At 44.7% G+C, this 13168-nt stretch overlaps 1 protein-coding gene across 2 annotated transcripts in view; it reads right to left on the reverse strand.

Annotated features, from left to right (window-relative positions):
• LOC123499375 (homeotic protein proboscipedia-like) overlaps positions 1–13168 on the reverse strand; it is a 221863-nt gene that overhangs the window by 154309 nt on the left and 54386 nt on the right. For both annotated transcript variants that reach the window (XM_045247294.1, XM_045247293.1), the window contains exon 2: positions 5465–5523. In XM_045247294.1, coding sequence (XP_045103229.1) covers positions 5465–5483 — 19 coding nt within the window. In that variant the 5' untranslated portion in view covers positions 5484–5523. The remainder of the gene's footprint in view (positions 1–5464; positions 5524–13168) is intronic.

Here is a 13168-nt window from a genome sequence, read left to right on the forward strand (position 1 = left end):
CCTAAAATTCAGACATGGAAGAGAGGAGAGAGGGAAGAGGGAAGCGGGAAGAGGAACGAGAGGAGGAGAGATTGAGGGGGATAGGGAAGAGGGGTGGAAAAAGTTAGTAGATGAGCTAAAAGAGAGTGATTCGGATGAGGAAAGATAGTTGACGGATAAAAGCATGAAGGAATTGAATTGGTAAAAGAGGATAATGAGAGAGAGAGAGAGAGAGAGAGAGAGAGAGAGAGAGAGAGAGAGAGAGAGAGAGAGAGAGAGAGAGAGAGAGAGAGAGAGAGAGAGAGAGAGAGAGAGAGAGACTCAAAAAAAAACTCTAACGAAAACGGAAATAGTAACTACTGAAAAAAATTAAACAATAACATTAAAATAAGAAAAAAAAAAACTTACAAGACAAATAAGATGAAAAGAAGACGAAAACAAAGATAAATTACGATAAACAAGGTAGGAGGAGGAGGAAGAGGAGGAGGAGGAAGAGGAGGAGGGAAATCTGGAGGAGGGAAGGTCTTCATTGATATGCGGAAAGTAAGACAAAATTAGAAGGGGTGCGCCACTGATGAGAAGAGAGGCAGGGCGCGGCACGAGCTGACGCACACATAAAACACACAAGAACTGGGAGAAAACGACTGCGTATGAAGAAAAAATAAACACACACACACACACACACACACACACACACACACACACACACACACACACACACACACAATCATACAAAACACACACCCTCATACAAAAAAAAACTTGACATTGTTTAAAAGTCATGATAAAAAAGTGAAGGAAGTGGCAACTGGCAGTACAAATTAGACTTAAAAAGAAGAAAACCCCCAAATATAATGCATTTCCTTCGTGTGTGAGGTAACATGTTTTGAGCGTCTAGATATAAAGGAGAAAAATGAAGGTATGAGATGAATTATACCTAAAACATAAGCGATAATGGTCATGTAATTCTTTCGTATGTAAGAGAGAAAATAATCTTGGGTTGCAAACATTATGGCGGATAAAAATGACGCGAGGTGTGAATTAAACATGCATTCGTATAAGAGCGAAAAAAAAAAGACAGCAAAACATCACGAGAAATTAATAGATGAACTGAATAAGAAATACTGAAAAATAAGGCATGAATGTAAATCCTTTGCAGAGTGTATTAAAGATTAGAAATTACTGGTTTGTGTCTTCCTACAAAAATAAATAAATAAACGATATGTATAAAAATAATATCACATAAAGCATAGAAAAGGAGAGAATTCATCTTAACAACGACAAAATGCAAGATAGAATTAGAATACTTGGTTTATGTTTGAGTATTAGGAACAAAGTTAAGCTGCACATAAAATACATGGAAATAAACTTAAATCATTCTCTTCTATCGTGTTTGAGAGTGAATAATACGTGTATATATTAGAAAAGATAAAAAGTAATCCATAGAAGGAGTTCCACACAAAATGGAGCATATAAAAAGTCACCTACACGTAAAACAAACATTAAAAAAAACAAGATTAATCGATGTCATTTCTTCCTTGTCGTGTATGAGAGAAATTAATAAAAATTCTCAATATCTGGAAAACAAACTGAATTAACGCAACGCAACATAAAACGCACAACAAAGCTAATAACTCCACAATAACTCCTTCATTTCGTGTGTGGAAGAAAATATTCCTAAAGGAGATAAACAAATCCAAGGAGAGAGAGAGAGAGAGAGAGAGAGAGAGAGAGAGAGAGAGAGAGAGAGAGAGAGAACAGAGAGAGAGAGAGAGAGAGAGAGAGAGAGAGAGAGAGAGATATTTGTCACAGAGAGAGAGAGAGAGAGAGAGAGAGAGAGAGAGAGAGAGAGAGAGAGAGAGAGAGAGAGAGAGAGAGAGAATCATCCATCCCATAACCTGCTTCGAAGATTTTTTTTATTTTCAAGTTTTTAATTCATTCTTATCTTTTAGTCAGTTTCGAAATAAAAATCATTGGACTGCCTTGCTATTCCCCAAAAGTAATAAAATTATTGCAATGCTTCCCTATACTTTTAATAACAGGAAAAAAAAAAAACCCGCTTCAGTATTTCACTACTAAAACACAATCTTCCTTATCCTTTCCATACAAAGCTGATCTTGTTATTCTTTCGCTAATAAAGGAAAGAAAAGCATTCCAGTACCATGTCATCGTTTCAATAGATAAAAAAAAAAATCCTCGCTATGCTCTCATTATTATAAGAAAATAAAATAAGCTCGTTTTCTTCCTTACTCTTCTGTTATATTAAAAAGAAAACTCTGGTATAGTCCTTTCCTATCACTCAGTACTGTAAATACTTTGCCTGCTTCTCGCACACGTAAGCCGTCTCTATCCTAGTCTGAGTCCCTCCCTGAGCACCGCTGGCGTGAATATTAACCCCCCACGGCCACCCGCATGACAAGGACCACGCGTGAATCTATTACACCGCGGTATCGAGTCTTCGCCGAGAGCCACGGGGCGCCCCTTGTAACTCCCCCGTGGCTACTGTGCTTCAAGCTTCCTCCCGCCTATTACCTGGCGCTCCCCGGGGCACGCCAGACACAATCCACGCCTCGCAAACCATGTACAAAATAGTGACCCTTATCTCCTCAGGTCGTAAGAACGGGAGTGGTTCGCCTCATTGAAGTTAGGGTGTATTTTTTCAGCCTTAAGTCCCCGGTCAGTTAAGGCGAGATTCATGGTCAGGATAGCGACGTTTTGGAACTTATGGGCGGGCGGGACGCGGCGGAGGGTGAGGTGAGGGGAGGGGAAGTGAGTATAATGGCGTTGGTTACACCTCGCGATTTGAGCTTTTCAATTGGAGGTTATTAATCATTTTCGTTTTGACTGCGACCATTGTGGGACTTGCACTCGAGTGTTGAGGGGAAGCTTGCGTATTGACTCTACAGCTTTATTTAGTCATGTATTTTTCTGTAACGACACTCAAGATCAGCGATAATGGCTCAGAAAGTTGGTCTAATTGCACCGCGCGCTCCTACACCTGGCGAGTGCGGGGCGGTGCGGCGAGAAGTAAAATTGTTGTCTTGTACCCCAAAGTCTGCCAAGGACAGGAAAATGTGAGCAAGAGTACTTGAGGCGATTTCTAATTTTAGTTTAAAGTTGTGATCGTGTTCAATGTGCAAGCGGAAATACAGGTAATTCTTTAGAGGCCTGTGAAGGATCTATAGTATGTATTGTGTCAATACTATGTTCTGTTCAAGTGCAATTTTTTTTTCCTTCACCACACTCTTGTAGTTTTCTAACACAACCACGTGACATATGTAACAACTTTTCTTTTTTTTTTTTTCCTTTGTTAAGAGTACAAGGATTCACGACACAATTGATGAACGTCTACACAACACACCATAAAAAAAAAAAAATGCAAGTCAGGAGGCGCATCAACACAAGACAGCGAGATGAATGGTTAGAAGAATTAAAATCATCATGAGAGTCAAAGGAAAACTATGCATTGTGATGGAAATCCTGAAACTAAGCCGACAAGGGCCGCCCAGGGCGAGGGACGCCGTGTGCCTGGCTGCCGCCACCGGCCTCGGGCGTCTTCAGTCATGCCTGGTCAGTTCCAGGTAACCCCGCGCTGATATCGTCTAATTATCTATTCTTTGGCATCTCGATATGTGATAAGCGTGCCTTTAAGGATAGCCTTTATTAAAGGCTTATTTTGTGGTTTGAAGGCATGAATGATGTCTAACATTGGCTTCAATAACAAAATCACTTCAATAACATGACGGTTCCTTCGTTATCAGTCTAGACTACATGGAAATCAATATAAAGATACAAAGGAATACCACACGAAAGCTAAAGAACTCCGTGTTTGGCGGATTGTGTCCAGGCCAGACTGGCGCTGGTTTAGGTCGGACCGGCGAGGCGTAATCCGGTCAGCAGCCGCTGCCCAGACAGTCAGGATGATGAATATACCGAAGGTGACAGATGAAAATGTCACTCAGCCAACACCTAATGAAACAACACGGGCAATTTCACAATAGTCACAAATAACAACAAATGGCTTCACAAAGGATTGAAGGGGCCCCGGACCAACACCCGGCCACCGCCCTCCTGGCGCTGCTTGCGTCAAGGCAACACTCCGCCAATGTTGTGGCGAGGCATCTTGTCTCAACAACTCTCATCTCCCATAAACACTGCTGACGAGGGTCACACTGTCAGGAGAAAAAGAGATGATGGAGGATGACACTGCCTGAGAAATGTCCTGTGCCTGGCAAGTGATCGATGGTGTTCCTGGCAGAGGATGAAGCACAGGCGAAAGCCAACAGCAAATAGTGAAAGACACTGAAAACTGTTGGCGCGGCCGCTGCCCTGTGAACAAAAGACGGTGAGCATAAAGGGTGCGCAACACCTTGTGTGGCATCTGACACTACAAAAAGCGGAATCCAGTCATCGTCCAGACGTTCATCGTGTCGGCCCGTGTGTTTGTTTGTATGTTCCCTCCGAGTCGCCGCGTCCCCGTGTGGTCGGCATTGTGCGGGGCCGCCACTCACAGCCCAAGATTGATACGCGGGCCGGCCCGAGGGGTATGATAAATAACTTTTATTGTTGATTATTTGACACCTGATGAAACATTATATAACTGCAGCTTCGGGCCACAGCGAAGTGAGAGTCACTCCATGAGAGAAGAAAAGAGGGAGGGGGGAGGGAGACAACCAAACAGACAGACAGAGATGAAGAGAGACAGACGGACAGACAGAGCAGCAGCCTTGGCCCGCGGCACAGAGGGTCAGCCTTGAGCGGGGGCTTGAGGAGCTGCTCATTCATAAGGCAGATTTAGTGGTCATTCATAAGACAGATTTAGTAGTGGACCCGTGTTTGTCACCACCAGCATGTGCTGAAAAATCTGACAAAGAGGCTGATTTATGGCTCTTCTCTCCTCGCCGGATGCTGCCCTATGTTTTCTTCCAAACTATCACGTTTTACTATTTTTCATGATTTTTATGCACCAAAATACGATATAATTCACGCAGCATTAATAAATACGTCTATCCTAATCCTTGTCCCTTGGCGAGGGAGCGTGTTACCAAAGTGGGCGCCACGCTGCAGGTGACGTCATTCACTGCTCGGTTCCATGTGTTCTCTCCGGAATTGAATTAGTTTCGGGTAAAGTTAGTAAGCACATCCGAACCCGCAAAACAACAGTAAACAAGTGCAACGCGCCGGAACAGCTCAATCATAAAGCGGGAAAACGGCTCATTAGCATACGAAAGGAATAATGTAACAGTTTCAAAACTCCTACGAAACAGCCTTTTCATGTGCAAAGCAGAACGCAAATGGTTGAAAGTTACACCAGCACAATTTTCAAATGTTTAGAAAAGAGAAATTCAACGTTTTATAAATCAAATAACAAGCAAACACACAAAATGCACTGTCATTCCAAAAAGGAAGAACATGATTGAAAAAAAAAAAAAACTGTGAGGGGAAAGAACATAGACTCAATATTAACATTTGCACAGGTACTCACCCTGGCTGATGTGTGGCATGCTTGCCGCTGTACGCGAGGCTGACGGGACGAAAGGCCTCCTGCGGGAAGGAAGGGAATACTTGGTGAGGGGTGGCGATGGAGGGACGGAGGGAAGGAGGCAGACAGAGAGGCAGGGAGGGAGACTGCGAGGGAGAGAGAAGGAAAGTATGGAGAAGCTGCGGTCTTGGAGAGCGTGAGGCTTTGTAAATATTTAAATTCCTGAAGAAATACGTGATGCACAATGAAAAGAGGTACTGCGTCTCATCCCAAAACCACTTTATATGTGTATATATATATATATATATATATATATATATATATATATATATATATATATATATATATATATATATATATATATATATATATATATATATATATATATATATATATATATATATATATATATATAGAGAGAGAGAGAGAGAGAGAGAGAGAGAGAGAGAGAGAGAGAGAGAGAGAGAGAGAGAGAGAGAGAGAGAGAGAGAGAGAGAGAGAGAGAGAGAGAATTCAGAATAATACATTCAGTACATGGCTGAACAAAATGCTTATTACCACAATTGTTACTACTATCACCACCACGTTCCCAGTACTGCCACCACCTCACTCTCAGGCAGTGCAAGCACCACAGCTACTCTCCTACCGGTAACTCCTTCACTGTTGCATTAACGGTGAACATAATACTAGTTTCAGAAAAAAAAATCCAAGTCTTACATCTTTTGGTCAGGCTTTCCAAATATTGTCTTCCACAAGTGTGTTATTTTGCTTGGTTTGGCAACAGCACGGATGACTTCCACTCACTCACGCTGTGCATCATCCAGTGACTCGCCTCTTGTTCAAACTGTGTAGTGCTGTCTTCATCTCGTTGTGTGGGCCGGGCCGACTATGCTTATCTTTTTGTTTTTATATGCAGAGATACAACAGTGCTTGGAATATAAAGATTCTGCCTTCATGATTCTTAGGTAAAGATGAATCAGCAGTCCATGACGTGCTCACAACTCTCTCTCTCTCTCTCTCTCTCTCTCTCTCTCTCTCTCTCTCTCTCTCTCTCTCTCTCTCTCTCTGTTGCTCACACTTCCCCTTCTCTCATTTCCCTCTCCCCCTCTGCCCTCCCTCCGGCTCTGGCAGTGATCATGAATATTCAAATGCTGGCGGCACAATCTCCGTTGGCACCCAACTACGTCGACGTCCGAACACTCGCACTTCACCAGAATTCCAGATCCACCTTTCCCTCAGTGATACGAAACCTGTGAAAACTCCCCATTTAATCAAATTCCAATAAGTACCCCGCCAGTGTTCCTTTAAAGAAATGGTCTGAATCCATTAGCGTAAGTGTTATTATATTTGACTGTATATAAACCAGGCATAGAAAGCGATAAAGGGGAGGTGGGGGAAAAAGCGCTATATATTGATATAGACCGAACAAATTTCGGGGGCCAGTCTTCAGGCAAACGAACGGTGGGCCATATCGAACCTGCAGAGTGCGGGAGTGTGAGCAGTGTGACAGTCGTGATGGCCGGCCAGGGGGGTGTCCTCACGCTTTTTGAAGACCCGGACTCAAGCTTTCAATCCTGTGTCGAGAGTTTCCCTTTTCCCAGGGCGGGCGGGAGTCAGGCCTCGTCTCTCCTCCGACTGTAACTCGGTGTGGGGGAGCAGCGGCTCTTGGCGGGGCCGGGGGTGTCAATATGCAGAAGGCTGGCGATGACTCTTAAGGCTTGTTGCCAGTGTGATAAAATTTATGCGACCATTCGTCAGGCCGCGTGACGTGAAAAACAATGACATAAATTAATGTACGAATCATAAATTCCATAGCAACTGTTTCCGATGTTTACAAATGGCTGGGGACGGTTGCCTGCCGATACTTTGAAGGTGAAGGCGGCGCGGCTCCCCTGGCCTCAACTCCTTCACCCTCGGCGACGACGTTGGGTCCACCATAATCCTATTTTTATACTAAGAGGTTCACCGGAAAGATACACTTGCTATATACTTAAATGCTTCACAACCTGAAGACTTCTAACATACCTACACAATATTGAGTCTTTTTTTTTTTGCATGGTTCTACTAATGTCGACACAAAATTTAAGAAAGGTCACCCAAATATAGGCTACAAACATGCGCTTAAATCTGAATTGTCTCGTAATTGGTGACACTCGTAGGTATCAAATCGTGTGAAGAAAAATAAGATACATATACCGGTGAACTTTCTCTACCCGTCAACAATTCGCAACTCTACCTTTGTTTCAATCTACACCACTTCGGACCTCACTCTCCCCCTAAATCCTCTTCTTCCACTCGCCATCACTTCTTTCCTCTCTCACCATCCAGTCAATCCTTCCTCTTTCACTATCACTTTCCACTTTCACTCCCTATCCAGTCATTCCATTCACCATCAACTCTTTCCACCATTCTCACTATCCTGTTCCTTTACTGACAACCACTTCTTTTCGATTTTTGTCACACCTTTCCATTCACTTACATTTTCTCCGTCTTGTCATTCCATTCCTTCATTGACTACTCTCTCTATGTTCGTTCGATCTTTGCTATACCTCCTCTCCTCCACCTTCATCACTTCGTTCTTCCACTCACCACTTCACTCTCCTCCATTATCGCCTTGACTCCTGCTCCTTCCACCCATTAAACTCACTGAAGGGCAATCCGAACCTTCTCTTTATCTATAAGGCTGCTCTCGGTCCCTCTTCCCAGCTCGTGTCGTTCACCATCTCCATGCTAATCTGCGCCGCAACCTGCCGCCTTACAGTCCTCTCTATCTCTGCCACAGATAATGTATTGAAGCGATATGCATGGCAGGATATCAGGAACACTTAGGATATTTCTAATTATATTTCTAGTAACATGAAAGACTGAGTGAATATCTATAAAGGGTCAATAAGTTATAATGCATACGATGACATATAAGCTGTTTCTCTGTTAATTCATCTCCCTTTCAACAAAACCAATAGTGACGAGACTTTACCAATATATCTCGGCGAAGAAAACAAACTCAGAAAGTGAAAGTTTCAAAAGGATTAGTTAACTTAGTTCTCCAGACGTCCTGACAAAGTCACGTGAAGACGTCCACGTTTCTAGTGAAGTGTTGTCGCCAGAGAAGGAATTGAAGGAAGTATTGGTGAACTCTAGCCTTAGTAAGTGAGATGGAATAACGAATAATGATAACAGTGAATAATGAGAACAACATTACTCATGAACAACTGAAGATAAAACTAAGCGACTATAAAGTATTGACAGATTTGGAAAAAAAAAGAGTTGTAACCATCTTTCACCTCAGCAATGTGTCAAGGAAAACATAAAAAGTAAAGAAAGGGTTGGTAAGAGCTGGGGGTAGAAAACATTCCTTCTGTGCCTCTCTCTCTCTGCACTGGTAGTAGTCTCAATATTTCCGCTTTACACCGAGATGAAATAATATCTTTCCTTGTGTTCATATGGACAGCAGGAAAGAACCCCATCGAGAAATTGTCGAGGGTGTTTGTTTGGTACAACTTTTTGGGTCACCCTGAATCATTTTCTCTTTAGCCGACCCTGGATGGAGTTCCCTGTTCCTCCCTCCGTCACCTCAACGTGTGCACCTGAGCAATACCGAGCCGGAGGACAGACAGAAGAGCAGTCGTCCCCTCCAGCCTCTCACGGACCTGACGAAAAAATGCACTTTTTGTACCAAATCAAGTCGCTAGTATTCCACCGACTTTTTTTCTCTCCTTCACTTCGACTTTTAGTGAGAGCAGAGAAGCAGCGAGAACTGTATGGGAAAGAGAGTGAGAAAGGGAGAGAGGAAGAGCAAAAAATAAAGGGAATGAAAGAGAAGCGGGGGCCCCGGGCGACATCTGCGTCCACCCCCGCATGAATATGCAACAGGAAATGTTAAAACAGCGGCCTTGCGAAGGAAACCTTTTCCTCGCTCGCTCTTCCAGCCGGGCCGCGAGGAGGGCAAGTCCGCCAGGGGCCCTTGGAAGGCTGGATAGGACTCGCCCTGCCACAGCGATGGTGACGAGCGACCATAATCCATCCGAGAAGGAGAGAAAAAAGAATCCTTCTAATGGTCTTTCCATGATCTCAGCAACCCAATGTTTGAAACCTCAGGTGCTTCTGATGAAGCCCAGAATAACGACATTCCAAGAAGAAAATAAAGTATGGAAATGAAAGTATAGGTATCTAAATATCAGAACAGACGGCATATAAGCATACAAACGGCCCGGCATTGGGTGGGAGGCCGTGAATATTCTTCCCCACACCGTCCAGAAGGGGACGAAAACCTTAAACTCCCCGGGTCACCTTGTGGGACACCGAGCTGCTGTTTAAGGCCATCGGTGCCATTCGTTTTAGTGAGGCGAGGGTTATAAAAGTTAAGGTGAGGAGACTTATGCTGGAAGGCGCTTTGCTGCACTCCTTATTCCCTTGACTTGGGCGTGGGAAGCTATAGAATGTTACTGACCTGTCATGGAACGCACGCCCAATGCATCACCAAGGCTACCAGTTACTTGCTCAGGTGTTACTGGTGAAGCAGTCACTCCCAGCACGGTGGATGGAGGGTGGACACGTGGCTGTTTGGCTGGGAAACGAACCCTGCTACATAGCCGCATCAAAAAACTGTGTTTATGATGCGCCCGCGCACACACACACACACACACACACACACACACACACACACACACACACACACACACACACACACACACACACACAGGTAAATAATTCCTTCTGGTAAGGAATTTACATCGCACAAAAACGAACCGTCTATTCTTACGGCTGTCTGAAAAAAAAAGTAAATTACAGTACAAATAAAGAGCTCTTGCCTTTACGCAATACAACAGAGTTGGTGATATATTTCCTATTTCAGCATTAATATCATGCGTTAAAAATGTGGTTATGGCTGTGGACTCACAAATCAGGTCATCAGGAACTCAAGTGGTCTAGTGTCGGTAAAACCTCAAGGCTTCTTTTCATCCTCTCCGTCACGCCCCACCAGATGGAGCAGACCGCCTCCCTCCTCCCCCGTGCATCCTCGAGCAGCAACAATCACCACCTCGGCGTGACCTCCCTTAGTACTGGACGGGCGCGTGGCTGTCCCTGCCCCGGCCCTCGCTCCATTGCCGCCTGGGGCTCCGGAAACGGGTGTGGCGGACAGTCGTGGTAACTTGGTAAAGCCAGCCATGGATGAAAGAAGCTGTCGCCATAAAATATTCCAGCTTCTATTCGAGCTCCCGGGAGGCGACCCCCGTTATCTCGAACACGGAGAAAAACTCCACGAAAATTTTCCTTCTAGTTTTCTTCCGACGGTGAATTTTGAATCCTCTTAGTCACCCGATAAACCGGAGACATGCAAGTATCTGGAATCCTGTGGTAACTTTTTACGGCAGAGTTATGTAGCCCTTCCAGCGCGATGTGGGCTTTCCAAACTCTGTTCCAGACCTCGCCTTGTCGGCTGGAGGACTGGCTTTATCTTCCTGCACCTTTTCATGCTCAGGAAATATAACCCACCCTCGCTGTTTGGCTGTGCTGGCTGGCCGGACTGCCGGAGGGAAAGGCAGGTCCGAGGCCCGCCTGGAGCAGAAGGCAGGGCGCTGCTAGGCCCACGTGGAGAGGCCAGTTCATGCACTCTTGCTTGAGAAACATTTGTAGGCAGGTTGGCAGTTTCGTTTTTTCTGCAGTCTAATTATTGTTTCTGGGAATATTTATAGTGGAGAGAACACGCGTCTTACAATAAACACCTGACTGCAACATAGATTATTATAGATCTTTCTAGACTGAGTTGTAAAGCAATTAATGAAGTAAAATGGAGCGAAAAATGAGCCTGAAAGCAATCATAAGACTTCCAGTTAGAAAAAGAAATGCAACAATAACAGCAACACCCATACACGGCGGGGACATGCACGCTTCGGGGGAAGGAAGAGGTCCTCAGATTGCCTGGGTGTGACGGACGAGGGCGGCCGCGGCGCTCCCAGAACACCCGATAAAATTTGTATTATTCGTCTTTTACAGCTCGCCTATGGACGCCGCCAGGGACGACGATGAATGGTTCCTATTGGAAGGGAAAGTTATTGTTTCCTGACGATAAACTAAGGCCATTCCTGAGGCCTGCCACCCACCAGCTTGGGGGCCCGGAAGAACGCGGCAGGCTGGGGGATGTCTTACCTCACCCACCAGATTGGCAGCAGGAACAGGGGGGGAGCAGAGGAAAAGGGAGCAGAGAGAGGAGACAATCACGAGGACTGAAAGAACGGGAAGGAAAGACAGAGGGGTGACGTACAGAGGTAGGAGTGAGGGAGATATGGAAGAGACCGGTGATGGGAGCAGGCTAAAGGGGCAGAGAGAGGAGACAAGCACGAGGACTCAAAGAACGGGAAGGGAAGACATAGCAGTGAGGTTCCAAGGTGAGGGACATATGGAAGATCGGAGAGGCTACAGAAGGAATGGGAGGATGGGAGAGAGACAGCGAGGGAGGTGTGGAGTTGCTTCTTCCTTGGAATGTTTGCTGGCGAAGTTCACAAGAGGCTGATGACAAGGGCGAGGAAGGCACGTAAGTAGAAATCAACTTTTGTTATTGATGTTATTGTTAATGGTGTTGATGTTACTGGTGGAGGTGATGGTGGTGGTAGAAGAGCATGTGTAGAGAAGAAAGATAAAAAAAAAGTAATGTTTTTTTATAGTAAGTTAAAAAAAAATGATGTTATGTGAATTCTCTTACTTTTAAAGAGATTAACCCCTCTACAAAACATGTCTTTTTTGTAAGTGTACTATATTTCATGAGAGAGAGAGAGAGAGAGAGAGAGAGAGAGAGAGAGAGAGAGAGAGAGAGAGAGAGAGAGAGAGAGAGAGAGAGAGAGAGAGAGAGAGAGAGAGAGAGAGAGAGAGAGAGAGAGAGAGAGAGAGAGAGAGAGAGAGAGAGAGAGAGAGAGAGAGAGAGAGAGAGAGAGAGAGAGAGAATGACATGTATACCAAACTTTACTGTATTATTAACTGCTACCATACCATGCGATTCTGAACCATCAATTAAACACACACACACACACACACACACACACACACACACACACACACACACACACACACACACACACACACACACACACACACACACACACACACACACACACACACACACACACACACACACACACACACAGGACCTAAAAATAAACATGCAAGTCATCCATAAACAACTTCTTTGCCCCCTCCACTACAAAAAAAAGGAAAAAACACCCGGAAAACAAAGTGAGGTGAAGAAAAGGGAGGAAAAAAATATATATACGCTTTAAGGGGAGGTTGAAATATTTGATGAAGGCTGCCTTGCCAATGGGACTTTTGAAGGTGAGATATGGACGGGCCTTTTCCAATATCCTTCGTTATAAATCAGAATAGATCGCTCGCCTCCCGACTGTGACCAACGTAAGAGGGGGAGGAGGACTTAAATTGCTTTTAATGCATTGTTCACCCCTTTTTTATGCTTCCTCTCGGTGTCTCTTCCTCTCTTAGTCACTCGCCGCTCGCTTTCTGCCTCTCTGCCTCCCGACTACCAGCGCTCCATTCTGCTGTCCGAGTAACTGTGCCTCTGTCTGTCTGTTTGTCCGCTAGTCCGTCTCTATCTGCTAGTCTCCTGGTCCTGTGTGTGTGTGTGTGTGTGTGTGTGTGTGTGTGTGTGTGTGTGTGTGTGTGTGTGTGTGTGTGTGTGTGTGTGTGTGTGTGTGTGTG

The sequence above is a fragment of the Portunus trituberculatus genome, chromosome 49, assembly GCF_017591435.1.
Source record: "Portunus trituberculatus isolate SZX2019 chromosome 49, ASM1759143v1, whole genome shotgun sequence".
NCBI classification, from domain to species: Eukaryota; Metazoa; Arthropoda; class Malacostraca; order Decapoda; family Portunidae; genus Portunus; species Portunus trituberculatus.